Source organism: Scyliorhinus torazame, chromosome 28 (assembly GCF_047496885.1).
Source record: "Scyliorhinus torazame isolate Kashiwa2021f chromosome 28, sScyTor2.1, whole genome shotgun sequence".
Lineage (NCBI taxonomy): Eukaryota > Metazoa > Chordata > Chondrichthyes > Carcharhiniformes > Scyliorhinidae > Scyliorhinus > Scyliorhinus torazame.
In genome coordinates, this window is record NC_092734.1 from 32,268,179 (window position 1) to 32,282,049 (window position 13,871).

Below are 13,871 nucleotides of genomic sequence, written 5' to 3' on the forward strand. Positions count from 1 at the left end.
AACAGTTCAAGAAGGCAACTCTCCACCACCTTCTGAGGGGCAACTAGGGATGGGCAATAATTGCTGGCCTAACCCTCGATGCCCACATCCTGTAAATGAATTCTGAAAAAGTCCCTGCCTCGTTCTTCTGTGCAGCTGGAAGTATTTAGAGCTGGTGGTGTTTGCCCAGACGCGCTCCATGGGGGTGCTGTGCAGAAGTTTCACCCAAGAGGTGAACCCAAGCCCAAACCGCTCCAGTACCTCTGAGGTACCTCCACTCAACTCTGTTGAAGGCGGGCAGCACGATGGCGCAGTGGATTAGCCCTGCAGCCTCACAGCGCTGAGGTCCCAGGTTCGATCCCGGCTCAGGGTCACTGTCCGTGTGGTGTTTGCACATTTTCTCTGTGTCTGCGTGGGTTTCGCCCCCACGGCCCAAAAGATGTGCATGCTAGGTGGACTGGCCACACTAAACTTCCCCTTAATTGGAAAAAATTAATTGGGTACTCTAAATTTATCTTTTTTAAACTCTGCTGAAGGCCAGGGCAGCACGGTGGCATAGTGCTTAGCACTGCTACCTCAAGGTGCCGGGGTCCCAGGTAAAAGGTTATTAAACAGGATAAGAGCCCCTGATGTTGGGTTGGTGGTGGTATTGTATTAGCATGGGCAGAGGATTGGCTATCTAACCAACAGTCAAGATAAGTGGGTCATTCTCAGGTTGGCAAACTGTGAAGTGTGACGGGGGTCAGTGCTGGGGCCTCAACTGTTTGCAACCTGTGTTAGCGACCTGCATGAAGAAGCTGAGTATATTGTGGGCAGATTTGCTGAGGATAAAGGTGGGAAAGCAAGTTGAGGAGAGCATGTTGGTTACATGAGTGGGCGAGAGTTAGAAGCTGGAATATAACGGGGGAAATGTGAAGTTATCCCTTGGTAGGAAGAATAGAAAAGCAAATATCATTTAAATGGAGAGAGAGTAAAAGATGCTGCCGTACTGACGGATCGACATGAAACACCGTTTAACTATGCAAATACAGCATGTTACCAGGAACCCAAATGGAATGCTATCCTTTATTGAAGGAGGGATGAAGAATAAAAGTAGGGAAGTCTTGCTACAGCTGTAGGGTATTGGTGACACTGCGAGTGTCCTATACAGTTTTGGTCTCCAAAAGGAGGAAGGTACTTGCATTGGAAGCAGTTCAGAGAGATTTACGTCTTGGATGTTTTGGGATGAAGGGGTTGTATATGAGGAATTGAACAGGTTGTGCCTATTCCATTGACTTTAGAAGAATGAGACATGGCACTGGATTCTCCGGCCACCCAGCCATGTGTTTCTCGGCGGCGTGCTGTTCTCTGCTCCTTGGTGAAAGTCAGGGATGAGGTCAGAAATTAAGGATAATCCTATATTTCCCCGAGAGAGAAAAACAGCCCCTCAACATCTGTCTCACACTCAGAATTGTATATTTACCAGTAAAATCACGGTAAGATTTCTCCATCCGTCGGGATGCTCTGTCCCCGCTGGCAGTGGACCTCCGCCCATGGATTTCCCAGCGGCGTGGGGGGGGCTTCAATGGGACATCCCATTGATAACTCCCTAGCAGAGATATCCCTAGATTGAGCAGGAGCCCCTGATTTGGAGAGGGAAAGTGCGCATCGCTGCAAGTCAAAGAAACAAAACTAATACCTATTGGCTTTGAGGCTTCTGGGTCGCTGCCAAAGTAACCTCGACTCCGGTTCCTTGTGAGACGATAATTTTTGGAAGTAACAGTCCTGAGGTTGCAAGTTACTGGCAGCTCGCTCTCAAACACTCCAATCTGGTGCCGGTGAATGCATTCTCGAAGGCTGGCTTGCAATTGAGAGTTAATGTGCCGAGTGGAAATGAGCTGGCGGGCAGCTTGGCTCCGCTCCCACCTTGTAAATGTTTATTTCATGATTTCTGTTTCTGGTGGGAGCTATCGGACCATACTCTGGGATACCATGAAATGTGCACAAAGCAGAGAGGGTAGAAATTTGGCAGTGGACCGCTCCCCTCTGCATTCACGCCTATTTATGTAAAACAGGGCTAGAATTGAATGCAAGTGGGGCAGTGCTCTTTCTGCCACCATGTGGTGTTGGCAAGCCTTAACAGTCACAACAACAAGATGCACTTGTAAAGTACCATTAACATAGTAAACTGCCCAAGATATTTAATGGGAATGTTGTCAAAAAAATTTGACACCAGGTCACAAAAGAAATATTAGGACAGGTGACCAAAAGCTTGCTTAATGAATCTGGTTTTGGATTGGATTGGATTTGTTTATTGTCACGTGTACCTAGGTACAGTGAAAAGTATTTTTCTGCGAGCAGCTCAAATAGATCATTTAGTACATGAAAGAAAATACATAATAGGGCAACACAAGGTACACAATGTAAATACATAGACACCGGCATCGGGTGAAGCATACAGGAGAGTAGTATTAATCAGGTCAGTCCATAAGAGGGTCGTTTAGCAGTCTGGTAACAGCGGGGAAGAAGCTGTTTTTGAATCTGTTCGTGCATGTTCTCAGACTTTTGTAACTCCTGTCCGATGGAAGAAGTTGGAAGAGTGAGAAAGCCGGGTGGGAGGGGTATTTGATTATGCTGCCCGCTTTCCCAAGGCAGCGGGAGGTATAGATAGTCAATGGACGGGAGGCTGGTTCGTGTGATGGGCTGGGCTGTGATCACGACTCTGAAGTTTCTTGCGTCTTGGGCGAAGCAGTTAGAACAACATAGAACGGTCAGGTTAAGAAAGGGATGGGTAGGACAGGTATTCCACTCGGGACTGGATGTGAAGAATAGAGGGGTGGCAATACTGGTGGGAAAGCGGGTGTCATTTGAGGCCAAGACTATTGTAGTGGACAAGGGAGGGCGATATGCAATGGTGAGCGGTAGGCTGCAATGGTCCCGTGGGTGGTGTTGGTAAACGTATACGCCCTGAACTGGGATGATGCAGGATTCATGAAGCGCATGTTGGGGCGCATTCCGGACCTGGAGATGGGAGGCCTGATAATGTGAGGGGACTTCAATACAGTGTTGGATCCAGCACTGGACCGCTCCAAATCAAGGACTGGAAAGTGGCCGGCGGCAGCCAAGGTACTTAGGGGGTTTATGGATCAGATGGGGGGAGTGGACCCATGACGGTTTGCAAGGCCGCAGACCAGGGAATTTTCTTTCTTCTCCCATGTATACAAAGCCTACTCCCGGATAGATTTCTTTGTTCTGGGTAGGGCGCTCATCCCGAGGGTGGAGGGGACGGAGTATTCGGCGATAGCCGTTTCGGACCATGCCCCGCACTGGGTGGAACTGGAGCTGGGAGAGGAGAGGGACCAACGCCCGTTGTGGCAGCTGGATGTGGGACTGCTGGCGGACGAGGTGGTGTGTGGGAAGGTGAGGGGGTATATCGAAAGGTACTTGGAGGCCAACGACAACGGGGAGGTGCGGGGTGGTATGGGAGGCTTTGAAGGCGGTGATCAGGGGAGAGCTAATCTCCATTAGGGCTCATAGGGAGAAGACAGAGGGTATGGAAAGGGTGATGTTAGTGTGGGGGATTTTGAGAGTGGACAGGAGATACGCAGAGGCCCCGGAGGAAACATTACTTGGGGAAAGACAACGTCTCCAGACGGAGTTTGACCTGTTGACCACAGGGAAGGCGGAGGCAGAGTGGAGGAAAGCGCAGGGGGCGACCTACGAGTATGGGGAAAAGGCGAGTCGGATGCTGGCACACCAGCTCCGTAAGAGGATGGCAGCGAGGGAAATAGGGGGAGTCAAAGATGGAAGGGAAGCCACGGTTCGGAGTGCGACGAAAATAAACTAGGTATTTAAGGCCTTTTCTGAAGAGCTGTACAGATCCCAGCCCCCAGCGGGGGAAGAGGGGATGAGACGATTCCTAGATCAACTGAGATTCCCGAGGGTGGAGGAGCAGGAGGTGGCTGGTTTGGGGGCACCAATTGGGTTGGAGGAGCTGAGCAAGGGTTTGGGGAGTATGCAGGCGGGGAAGGCCCTGGGACCGGATGGATTCCCGGTGGAGTTTTGCAGGAAGTACGTAGACCTGTTGACCCCGCTACTGGTGAGGACCTTTAATGAGGCAAGAGAGGAGGGGACCCTGCCCCCGACAATGTCGGAAGCGACAATTTATTTGATCCTAAAGCGGGACAAGGACCCACTGCAATGTGGATCGTACAGGCCGATCTCGCTCTTCAATGTGGCTGCAAAGTTGCTGGCAAAAGTGCTGGCCACGAGGATCGAGGACTGTGTCCCGGGGGTGATCCATGAAGACCAGACGGGATTCGTAAAGGGCAGGCAACTAAACACTAACGTGCGGCGGCTCTTAAACGTGATGATGATGCCATCGGAGGAAGGAGAGGCGGAGATCGTGGCAGCTATGGATGCGGAGAAGGCCTTTGACCGAGTAGAGTGGGAGTACCTCTGGGAGGTGCTGCGTAGGTTTGGGTTTGGGGTAGGGTTTATCAGTTGGGTTTAGAGATGGGGCGGGGCAAAGCCATGGTGGGATTTGAAGACCAGGAAATACACTTATGTACTATGCCCTGACATTAATGACAACCTACTTGCTTTAAATAGATCATCGCTGAAGGTGCCAATGGGCCGACAACTCCAGAAGCTGACAAGATCTTCATGGAGCGGAACATCATGGTTATTCCAGTGAGTTATTGATGACTTTCTGTTTCACATTCAAATGTGTACCATTCATCTCTCCTAATTGCTGCTTTCTGTTGATCACATAATAAGTGACCTCCCAGACGCAGTGAGCTGTGTGATTCATGCTGCTTCCTGATTGTGATCATTTTCACCCATGTAGTCCTGCCTTCGGTCTTTCCTGTTTATTGTGAGAAATGATCACTTTTTCCGGGGGGACGAAAACTGCGCACACAAAAATGGATCAAGTCTTGTAAACCTCTTTTAAATATCTAGACGGTCTTATGGTGCGGTGGTAGCGACCCAACTCTGGGCCAGAAGCTCTTTAAATTCCACTTCCGGTCATGATGGCCACGGAAGGTGCAGTCATAATGTGGCGAAACAGGTTGATTATCAGTCTGTAATCCTGCCAATATGCCTGATGGTAGGCAGTTAAGAGCGGGAGAGTTTCCTGGTCAGTCATACTGCAGAAGGCAATGGCAAACCACTGCAAACTTTGCTCAACCTGATCATGGATCAATTCAATGGAAGTCCATGGTCACAACACCCTCTTCGACCATGGTACCTGCAGGGCGCAGATGGTTAAATGTGTAGGCCATTCAACCCCTTGAGATTGTTCTGCCATTCAATTGGATAATGGCTGATTTGCATCTTTTTTTTAAATTTAGAGTACCCAATTAATTATTTCCAATTAAGGGGCAATTTAGCGCGGCCAATCGACCAAACCTGCACATCTTTGGATTGTGGAGGCGAAACTCACGCAAACACACAGAATGTGCAAACTCCATACGGACAGTGACCCAGAGCCGGGATCGAACCTGGGACCTCGGCGTCATGAGGCAGCAGGACTAACCCGCGGCTGATTTGCATCTTAACTCCTTTTACATGCTTTGATCCGTAATCCTTAAAGCCTTGCCCTAAAAAAAAAACCAGCAAACTGTTTTGAATGTTTCATTTGATTCCCCAGCCTCAACAGCTTGTTGAGGGAGAGAGTTCAAAATTCCCACTCCCCTCTGTGGGAGGAAATGCCCCCACATCACATCTGAGCATCCTTGCTCTAATTCTAAAATGAAGCCTCTTTGTTCCGGGCGGTCCAAGCAGGAGAAATAGCTTCTCGCTTTCTCCCCCATCAAACCCTTCAGCTATCTTCAATACTCAAATTAGATTAGCCTTTATTCTTCTATACGCAAGGGATGGTAAAACTAGTCTGTGAACCGTCCTCAATTTTAACCCATTTAGCCTTTTGGGTTTTGAAATATGAATTGTGCAGTCGCTAGTGTGTAATACCACAAGCTCTTGCCTCAACTACCTGCTATGTCCTTATTCTTAAAAGCTGGTAAGGATTGTTCAGTAAAAAATGCAGTCAGACCTAATCTGGAGCTGGGTTTTTTTAATATCCGGTTACCGCCAATTCTGCAACCAGAGAAAATAATCCTGCCGTATTCACTTTGTAAATGTACATCATGGTGGCTATGGTTGCTCGTGCCCTCTCAGTGTAAAGTGCGATTCTCTTGGAGGCAGCACGGTGGTGCAGTCGTTAGCACTGCTGCCTCACGGTGCCGAGAACCTGGGTTCGATCCCGACCCTGGGTCACCATTCATGTGGAGTTTGCACATTCTCCCCGTGTCTGTGTGGGTTTTACCCCCACAACCCAAAGATGTGTAGGGTAGGTGAATTGACCATAATAAATTGCCCTTAATTGGGGGGGGGAGATTGGGTACACTAAATGTTATTTTTAAAAAGTGTGATTCCCGTGTGTTTCAACCTGTATTCGGACTATCCTACTAATGTTGAAAAACGTAGTAAGGCACAAAATAACATCACTGCAGAGACCATCATCAATTGTCTAAGCCCTTTGAGATGGCGTCCCCACCCCAGCTTCTAATCCTTTCGCATATACCCTGTACTACACCAACTGCACTTGAGAGAGTCAGCAGTCAGTGTGATCTGAGGTCTCTACTGCTGCCACTGTGCCTTAGGGACTTGTGAAAGTGAAGCTTTTTGAGGCGATGTAGCAGCCATTCTCCTGCTCTGCCTCTACATTACTGCAGCTAGGAAGGGATCGTGAAGAAAAATATGAAGCTTTGTTTCATTCGACCACAATGTAAATTGGTGTCTCAGTGGACTTCGCTACCTGGGTCAATGCCATTCCGATCCGTGTAACTATTTTCCCTCCTTCGCAGGACCTATACCTGAATGCTGGTGGCGTCACTGTTTCCTACTTTGAGTGGCTGAAAAATCTGAACCACGTTAGCTATGGCCGCCTGACCTTCAAATATGAGCGAGACTCCAATTACCACCTACTAAGTAAGTGATGTTGAGGCTTTCATGGCGAGGTATAAGTACATAAGAACTCAGAGCAGGAGTAGGCCTTCTGGCCCCTCGAGCCTGCTCCGCCATTCAATGAGATCATGGCTGATCTTTTTTGGACTCAGCTCCACTTTCTGGCCCGAACACCATAACCCTTAATCCCCTTATTCTTCAAAAAACTATCTATCTTTATCTTAAAAACATTTAATGAAGGAGTCTCAACTGCTTCACTGGGCAAGGAATTCCATAGATTTACAACCCTTTGGGTGAAGAAGTTCCTCTTAAGCTCAGTCCTAAATCTACTTCCCCTTATTTTGAGGCTTTGCCCCCTAGTTCTGCTTTCACTCGCCAGTGGAAACAACCTGCCCGCATCTATTCTATCTATTCCCTTCATAATTTTATATGTTTCTGTAAGATCCCCCCGCATCCTTCTAAATTCCAACGAGTACAGTCCCAGTCTACTCAACCTATCCTCTTAATCCAACCCCTTCAGTTCTGGGATTAACCGAGTGAATCTCCTCTACACTCCCTCCAGCACCAATACGTCCTTTCTCCGGTAAGGAGACCAATACTGAACACACTACTCCAGGTGTGGCCTCACTAACATCTTATACAATTGCAGCATTACCTCCCTAGTCTTAAACTCCATCCCTCGAGCAATGAAGGACAAAACTCCATTTGCCTTCTTAATCACCTGTTGCACCTGTAAACCAATTTTTTGCAACTCATGCACTAGCACACCCAGGTCTCTCTGCACAGCGGTATGTTTGAATATTTTACCATTTAAATAATAATCTCCTTTGCTATTATTCCTACCAAAATGAATAACCGCACATTTGCATCTGAGTACAGTATTGAAGTTGAATCCTCTGGACAACATCACAAAGTGGTCTTGTGGTTTTTAGGTCTGGATTTATGATTCAGCAGTGCAATGAAATAAATAATGTAGTTTGTTTGAAAGCTTTCACTCGGGCAGCAGTAGAGCAATTACAGCTGGCCTCTGTCCACGGGCTCTAAATGGGGGAAATCTGGAAGCAATTCCACTTTTAATTGCTGTCTGCTGATTCTTGCAGGAATGTGCATGGATACTTGGTCAGGATGAACCTAATTTTTGATCTTAACTGAGGAACATTAAATGCCCAGGCTCATTTCAGTAAGATGCCGGAGGGCTGAGAACTCGTGTGGAGTCTGTCCCAGTAGAATTAGGGACTTTCTGGGCAATGGAATCTTTCACCTTTTGGGAGCTATCTTTGAATCCATTCTAAACCAAGGTGACAATTCTTTCTGTTAAATAATTTTTGGAGGGGGAGGGGGTAATTAATTTTGGGTTCTGTCTCCTGCAACGTTGGTTTTAACACAGCACAGATGATGGGTGAAACTTATTAAAGGTTCCAATTGAACAGTCGCAGCCGCACAAGACCCCTCAAGGTAATCTGCATTATCGCCTTAACTTAATGAGTGCTTTCAGGACATGTGTGGCTAACCTTGTTTTATCTTTGGATTTAATCTCTTTGCTACAATTCTTGAGGGTTTTGCTGACTATTAATGTCAGGGTTGTTCTTCCTATCCCCTGAAATCTAGCGACTAATTGCTTAGTATGCACAGTAGTGCTTTTGGCTGCTATACAGGTTTAAGGGGTAGGCCTCGAATTGGTCTGGTGCATTTGCTAATGCACACATTTACAAGAATGGTGCAGAATGAAGGAGGGAGCTCTCTGAGTTTGGCGCTCGAGGACCATGCACAGACGCACACACATACATACGCACGCACTCTCTCTCTCTCTCTCTCTCTCTCTCTCTCTCTCTCTCTCTCTCACACACACACGCACACTCTCTCTCTCTCTCTCTCTCTCTCACAAACACACACACACACACACACACATGTGCAAACACCTGAACAAAAAAAATGACCTGAGACTTAAATTATAAATATTGTTGCGATAAGTGCACAAACCTTTACATGGTTAGCTGCTGCACCCTAAATATGTTGTAAAATGAGCCCTCCCCCTCCAAAAAATATTTAACAGCAAGAATTGCCACCTTGCCAGAGCCTGTGAATTAAGAACATAAGTAATTTGACTACGGTGGAGAGGAATCACGAGGCAGTGCCTGTCTGCTGCATAAAAAGTGATGAAATTACCAGCCTTACTTGGCTTAGAGGTATTGCAATGAGCACCAGACATTGAAAATTGCAGATTACTCCCAACCCCCGCAAGCACAGGCAAGGAAGGCAGGATGGAGGGGAAGAACAACAGTGACTGTGGAATTGAAGGCTAGAGAGATTAAATAAAGAAGTAGAAGATTGTGCAAACCAAAAGGAGATGGTAAGGTGCAAGTTTCCCTCTGAACTGTGTGGCTGCACAGGGAACAAAAAGGGTGTGCAAGGAGTAACGTTCCTTTGAAGACACGCACATTGTTCTTAAAGTAACCGAGCAATGCAATGACCCGGCCTTGCACTGCAAATGGAATTTAAAGGGAACATTGGTAATGAAATCTGTAAAGAAATCAAAGGGGGTGCAAATGTCATTAGAAACAGCGACTGTCCGATAACAATGGGATATCAAAAGGTCAAAGCGGCTGAAATGAAAAGGAGCAACCATGGCAATAAATCTAGACGTAGTGATTCGGTGAGACTAAGCTTGGCTGACAAACCACCTGCCACCTGACCTCTTAGTACTCACTTCCAGCACTGTAGGAGTGGGCATGGTTCCTATCATTTCCCCTGCACACACCTGCTGGAAAAACTGTCAGGAGCAAACTGCTTCTGCTGCCCCGAAGTTTCCAGGAGGCATGGTACGTCAGGTTAGGTCTTGGACCCGATTGACTGATCCCTGAATTCTGGCGGTGAGTGATGCAGGGAGGAAACCATGCAATGAAAAACAAGTGGGCTAAAATGTGCACGTATAATGCTTCAACTACCCTTCCTAAAATCTCTTGCCACTGTCAGATGTTGGGGTTAGTGCTTTGGGCAGCCAGTCAGTGAGGTCTCTTGCAGGCTGATTTTTAGAAGAACCTAAGAAAGATCAAAGTCTTTGGGGAAATCTGTAGATTATCCTCGTGTCGGTTTTTGAGTAGAAATTAGATCACTGCCTTGAAAGCAATATACAATTGCTCCTGTCTATTCCATGTTTACCCATAGATGCCAAAATCAAAACCGATATTCTTCAGTTGATGAAATGCTTCATAATCCAGAGACTTGGCTTTAGGTCTTGCCCATGCAGGTAAAATTGCCTGAAATGGGACGTGGTGACACTAAGCACTGTGAGCATGGTAGCTGGAATATTATCCCGAGCGAATTACTGGATAGTAGATTTCTGTGGTTTTTGTTACTTTTGTAAAAACTGTTGATTCTGATAATGAGAGCTGCAGTTGCGTAGAATTATATTGACGGTTAATCAAATTTAAGCTTTTAACAGTGCTGGATTTTATTTCATAATAACATTTATTTTGGGGCGGCTGCAGACACACTGAACTTGTGTTAAAATTGGCACAAGTAACTACCAATGAGGAAGACCATCAGATGATTTCCTTTGTGAATCAGGGTTAGCACTGCTGCCTCACAGCACCAGGGACCCTGGTTCGGTTCCGCCCTTGGGTGACTTTGTGTGGAGTTTGCACTTTCTCCCTGTGTCTGCGTGGGTGTCCTCCCACAGTCCCAAAGAGGTACAGGTTAGGTGGATTGGCTATGCTAAATTGCCTCCTGGTGGTGTTATGGGGATAGGGTGGGGAATTAGGCCGAGGTAGGCTGCTCTTTCAGAGGGTAGGTGCAGACCCGATGGGACAAATGGCCTCCTTTGTACTGTAGGGATTCTTATGAATTGTGTGTTTTGACTTTCTTAAAAGGCCTTAAAACGAACATTCCCCCCCCCCCCAATTTCTTTCTTTCCTTTAGACTGTGGATTATGGCTCCACAGATAGCAGTTATCCTCTGCTGCCTTACAATACTATCACTGCATAGCTTTGTCTCTATCATCGTACTCTTCCTTGCCCTCATGTGCCTCCCTATTGGCCACTGTGCCTTTAGCCATCGAGGCCCGAAGTCCTGAGATATCTTCCCTAAACCTCTCTCAACCTCTCTAAACCTCTCGAATCTCTCTTTAAAACCTATCTCTTTGAACAAAGGTCTGGTTACCTATCCTATTATCCTCTTTGACTCTGTCATTTTTTGCCTCATTGTGCTTTTGGGAAATGCCTTGTGCTGCTTTGTTACTTTAAATGTGCTGTATAAATGCACGTTTAAATTGGTAGCGCATATGCTGTATTTAAACTGATGTTTTAGCAACAGTGCGAAGCTTGAAAGAAAAATATTCATATTTAAAATCTTCATTCAGAAGGTGCCTCATGTTTTACTGCACTCCATTGAGACATGAGGTAGAGCACAATGTATTGTGCCACTACTGGCTGGGCCACAGAAGACATTTTCATCAAATCCAGTTGCTGCTTAAGTTTTCTGTGTCTGCTGTCTAACCCTTTGAAACCTAACCCCTCGCCCAGCATGGAAGCTGATGGGTGGCGGGCGCATTGCTGTCTTGCTGCAGTTTCACACATATACATTTGAATTTTGACTCTGTCCAGCCAGTAATTCTGTTCCATTCCCTCCTTAGTGTCTGTACAGGAAAGTCTGGAGAGGAAGTTTGGCAAGCACGGTGGCACAATACCAGTTGTACCTACAGCAGAATTCCAAGCCAGAATAGCGGTGAGTTTTTTAGGCTATTCCTCTTCTCTCATGCTCTCCCTCCCTGACCCCCCTCCCCAATTCCTGTACCTCCAACTCTAACAGACAAATAAACTGATCTTTATTCTGCGATTAAACTCCGAAGAGTAAAGTGAAGCACAGAAAAATATTGTCAAAATGCCGAAGAATATAATCCTGGCACCGATCAGGATTTTGACACAGGAAGCGTATGAAAATGGGGCCTTGAAAGATCTTTGGTTTTGATACGTTAGGTTTTATATTTAATGTCTTGCGGATGATGGAAGTAGATGCATTGTTAAGGAGTAAAGCTGTTCTGAAACTAACCTTGTATTCAGAGATTCTTATCGTTGGCTTAGCAAAACCTGGGTGTAATAGCCAATTACAGATGCTGAAGGAAATTGGCTGCACCACCGCCCCCTGCTGGCCCTGGATCCCGGGAGGAGCCCAAGCAGATCCCACTTGTTGATGATCCTGACGGCAGGATCGAGTCAGGCCCTGGGTAGGTTGGTGGGCCAGTGTCGTCCGCCGCACTCAATGTGGTGGAGGATCAGGGCCTTGAGGGCAACTGTCCGAAGACTGTCAACCACCCAATGTCGGAGGTGGAGGGTGCGCATGAGGCTCTCTGCAGCGGGGTGCAGGACTCACTCGTGACTGACACTGTGTCGCAACCTCACCCCCTCTGGGGTACTCCCGGAATCTGTCACATCATAATTGAAGATTCTTCTATTTCTCTGCCTCCAGGCAGTGCCCTATTGGGGCCCCCCTCTACCAGTTCCCCCCTCCTTTCCTCTCCACCACCTCCTCTCTCCCTCCCCACCACCCCCTCTCTCCCTCCCCACCACCCCCTCTCTCCCTTCCGAACACCCTCCTTGCCCATCTCTCCCCACCACTCCCCTTCCTCCCCCTTCAGTTGGTACAGAGGCGAGGGTATCTGGTCTCTCCAGCGCAAAGTTTAGTGCTCGCACCGTTTGTTTTTGTACAACTGTATTGTTCACCGTTTTAATAGTCAGAATATCCTATGACCCCTCGTACGTCGGTACAGAGGGGAGGATACCCAGTTTCTCCAACGCAAAATTAGTGTATGTACCGTTTGGCCTTGTACAAATGAAATGGTTACTGTTTTAATAAAAAAATATGAGGAGAGTATTTGCTAAGCTAATCGCATACAGCTCCTTTCATCCCCTTTAATACTGATATTCTATGGGCAGCTACAGTGGTAGTGTGAGGAAAGCAGCGTATATAGGTAACCTACTGATTATGAATTTGAACTGCCTTGAATGAGTCGTGTCCGACACTATTTAACTGATGGCCCCATTATGTCATGTTTCAGTTATCCATCCCACATGAGTAGGAATTAATGCTTCTAGTTTTCTTATTTTGTTTTGGGCGCTGTGCACCTTGCTGTATAAGCTAGATCATAGTTTATTGGTAATTCCCTTTCCTCTTTAAGCTTTTATAGCTGAATATCGTGCAGAGAACAAAAAAAGGGTGTAGGCAAACTGCTTGAGTGATGGGAGCCGCCTTTATATGAGATGAAGACTGCCAAACGCCAATGGCACAATTTGGATGCATTTTTAAAACATCTGTCAGCTCATTCCAAAATAGGGTGTTTCCTTCAAAGTCGGGCAGTGAATGCTCCATTTATAGCGTAGGTACAATCTATGTAAACTAGGTGTGGTGTCTAGTTATGTAGTCGTTGCATTTACAGACAAAGATGTTTCCAGTCCATGAAATCTGACTTTTTTTATCCTTTCTTGGGACATGGGCACCGCTTGCACTTTTTTGCCCATGCCTAATTAGTCTTGAACTCTCGGGCAGTTAAGTGTCAACCGCATACCTGTGGGTTTGGAGTTACACACAGGTCAGGTGGGTAGATTTCCTTCCCTAATAGACATGAGTGAACCAGGTGGGTTTTTGCGAAAATCAATGATAGTTTCACGGTCATCATTACTGAAATCAGCTTTCAATTCCAGATTTTATGAATTGAATTGAATTCCGCCAGCTGCTGGAGTGATATTTGATCCCATGTCCCCAGAACATTAGTCGGGGCATCTGGATTTCTAGTCCAGTGACATTACCACTATGCCACCACTCCCTCCTAATTGGACAATTAGGGAGAATGTCTTTGCTCTAATGGCACAACCAAGATTGAGAGTTTGTGGTGGAAACAGGACAAATGCTGCCCTATCTGTCTATTCTGCATCATCAGCAAAGTAATGGAA

The 13,871-nt window shown here is 46.7% G+C and overlaps 1 protein-coding gene across 1 annotated transcript in view; it reads left to right on the plus strand.

Moving 5' to 3' along the window:
- The window catches only part of LOC140403667 (glutamate dehydrogenase 1, mitochondrial), a 75,718-nt gene that overhangs the window by 36,154 nt on the left and 25,693 nt on the right, over positions 1 to 13,871 (plus strand). The window contains exons 6-8 of the mRNA XM_072491827.1: positions 4,570 to 4,650; positions 6,828 to 6,951; positions 11,558 to 11,649. Coding sequence (XP_072347928.1) covers positions 4,570 to 4,650; positions 6,828 to 6,951; positions 11,558 to 11,649 — 297 coding nt within the window. The remainder of the gene's footprint in view (positions 1 to 4,569; positions 4,651 to 6,827; positions 6,952 to 11,557; positions 11,650 to 13,871) is intronic.